Raw genomic sequence first — 2,803 nt, 5'->3', positions numbered from 1 at the left:
ATATCACTGGAAATGTGCGATCATGGTATGTTCCCAGGAGTCTGTCATCATTTGCACAAAGGATTACTTGGTTACTCACAATTCCTTTTTCGCACCCTATGTGCACTATTAAAATCATGTTTTTGAAGTAACTTCCAACCCTCTTTCAAGTTCTACTGGGCTGTGTACACTGATGCAGGGTACACCTACCTCTGGACTGTGGCTTATGTATAGCTTTGGCACAGTTAGAACAGGAAGCTCTTATATCAAACTTGTAGAGAATAATTCAAAGCTAATTGGTACAGGAGCTACAGCAGAGGTTTGTCAATCACAGTTCCCTGCTGAGTGTGCTTGTATGATACAAATGTTTGCAAGGATGTGTTGTCACATTCATGTATTAGGTATCCAAGTTACATGTTTTATAAATGTAATGAGTGAAATGGCCTATCAGGTACACCTCAGCTTCTTTGCGATAGTTTGAATTTACAGCTTCAACACTATTAACTAATTTAAATATGAATTGGTTGCAACAAACTTTTCTCTAGAGTGCGTCTGTGGCCTACAACTTTGCTTTAATTTCTGTTTCTACCAACACTCATTCACTTTAATGTCTTGAATGAGTTAAACTTTAATAAACACAAATAAGTAGAATTTATCATATCCAATTGCAGAATTTATGCTAAGCCACGGAACTTGCTGGGTGGCACAATCCTAACCTACCTCACACATTGGTCTTTAGAAAGGAAACTGTATATATGCTGCCCAGAGGTCACAGTAGGAAGGAGGAAGGCAGTATTAAAAAAAATAGTAATAGTAATGTAATCTTATGAAGACTGATGTTCTGGTTAAAGGAAAAAATAGTATTTGAATAAATTCAATGTCTTTAATATGGGGGATGTTCCGTAAGAGAAATTACTAAATGGAGTATCATCATTAAAGCCAGAGTTTAAAAAAATGTGGAATGTGTAACAAAGAAGTGGATAAGGGAACTGAGCCATACTGATACATGTCACACACACAATCTGAGTACAGCTTCTTTTTTCCCCCCTGCAGTCCTAGACATCAGCATGTTATCCTCACAGGATGTAGTACGCATGCTCCTGTCTCTCCAGCCTTTTCTACAGGATGCCATCCAGAAGAAACGGACTGGCAGGACCTGGGAGAACATCCAGCACGTTCAAGGCCCCCTCACCTGGCAGCAGTTCCATAAAATGGCAGGACGGGGAACCTATGGTACAATATGTTGTCTAATAAGAATATTATTCACATCTTAAAGCGGCTTTATCACATTGTAGTGCAGGGTAGCATCACATCTAGATTTGGGAAAAGATCAGAATGTGTAGCCAATGTGGGAATGGTGTCCACCGTCATCATCATATTCACTTACAGGCATAATTCATTAAGTGCCAGTTATGGTCATATGATGACACTCAGCACTGCAAGAAGAATTGCATTTTCCCAGCACCAAAGCATTGTAATTTGAGTAGGAGGGAAGTGTGGTACATTTGCAATTTTAAAAAGCATCTCAACAGAAGACATTGGAGGCCCCCAATTGTTTTGATTCTGCAAACAAGCACCCCCTCCCCCCCACACACACACACTTCCGTAAAAATCATTAAAATTCCCATCTGTAGTATGTTACCAGCTCTTCACAGTTGGTTTTCTAACACCCTTTTCTTGCTTCAGGTTCAGAGGAATCTCCTGAGCCTCTTCCAATTCCCACGTTGCTGGTTGGGTACGACAAGGATTTCCTGACAATCTCTCCATTCTCCTTGCCGTTCTGGGAGAGGCTACTGTTGGACCCATATGGGGGCCATCGGGACGTTGCTTACATTGTGGTGTGTCCAGAAAACGAGGCCTTGCTTGACGGAGCCAAAACTTTCTTCAGGGACTTGAGTGCCGTATACGAGGTTTTATTTTTATATACTTTACAAATTTCCTTTCAGCTCTCACAAGGGCTACCGAGGCGGCTAAGAAGTTAAAGTGTACATAATGAAACCACATTTTAAAGCCATTAAAAGCAGCCCAACCCCCAACGCATAATTAAAACAATTAAAACCCAAGCGAAAATACATTAAGAAACATTAAAAAACAACAATTAAAACACTGAGCAGGAAGGACATTGATGGCAGAGGGGACTTTCCAAGTTCATTGTTGCATTATTAACTTTAAACGTTTTGGAGAAGCTGTAGTAAGCAATTGCTTTGTGTTTATATGCCCAACAGAGTACAGCACTTATAGCTAGTATTCCTGAAATGTTGTGGCTAGTCCAGTTTGAGAGAATTAATGAACAGAGGCTTTAAAATAGAGGGTCCTCATTGTAGTAATCTTGGTATTTAATCTGACCTCGCCTACTTTCAGCAGTGCCACGTAATGCTGTTCTTACACATTGCACAGAGTGACATTACAAAAATCACTGGGATTTCAAAGTCAGTGAGGAAGAGCTGAGTTTACACTTCAAGCTCTTCTACCACGTGATTTAAATTACACTGATTCATTTAACTTCTCATTTGCATTTCAAAATCTAAATTCATTTAAATTTTGAAATCTGCATAAATTTTTAGTTGGGTGCATGTTTTCCAGTTTGTGTGTGTCTGTGTGTACTGAAACTTTTTAAAACTCAAAAGTAGATTTGACCCCCATATTTAACCAACTGAAACAAAGCCTATAATTTCAAGATTTGAACATTAAAACTATCTGTAAAGTCTTGTGTCAGCTTTATTAAAGTCAGCCGTATTACTATGTATCAGTGCCAGTCCTTTTATTCGCCTGCCTGTTATTGGAATCTTCAGCCTGTTTTTTAGTCCTGAACAGCAGCAGTATT

The 2,803-nt window shown here is 39.2% G+C and overlaps 1 protein-coding gene across 1 annotated transcript in view; it reads left to right on the top strand.

Moving 5' to 3' along the window:
• Nucleotides 1-2,803, top strand: part of MED13L (mediator complex subunit 13-like) — a 238,311-nt gene that overhangs the window by 200,980 nt on the left and 34,528 nt on the right. The window contains exons 18-19 of the mRNA XM_015413416.1: nucleotides 1,033-1,212; nucleotides 1,666-1,889. Coding sequence (XP_015268902.1) covers nucleotides 1,033-1,212; nucleotides 1,666-1,889 — 404 coding nt within the window. The remainder of the gene's footprint in view (nucleotides 1-1,032; nucleotides 1,213-1,665; nucleotides 1,890-2,803) is intronic.

The sequence above is a fragment of the Gekko japonicus genome, unplaced genomic scaffold, assembly GCF_001447785.1.
Source record: "Gekko japonicus isolate JY-2015 unplaced genomic scaffold, Gekko_japonicus_V1.1 scaffold85, whole genome shotgun sequence".
Classification (NCBI taxonomy): Eukaryota; Metazoa; Chordata; class Lepidosauria; order Squamata; family Gekkonidae; genus Gekko; species Gekko japonicus.
The sequence above is the reverse complement of the archived record's forward strand: the minus strand, read 5'-3'. Positions and strand labels throughout refer to the sequence as shown.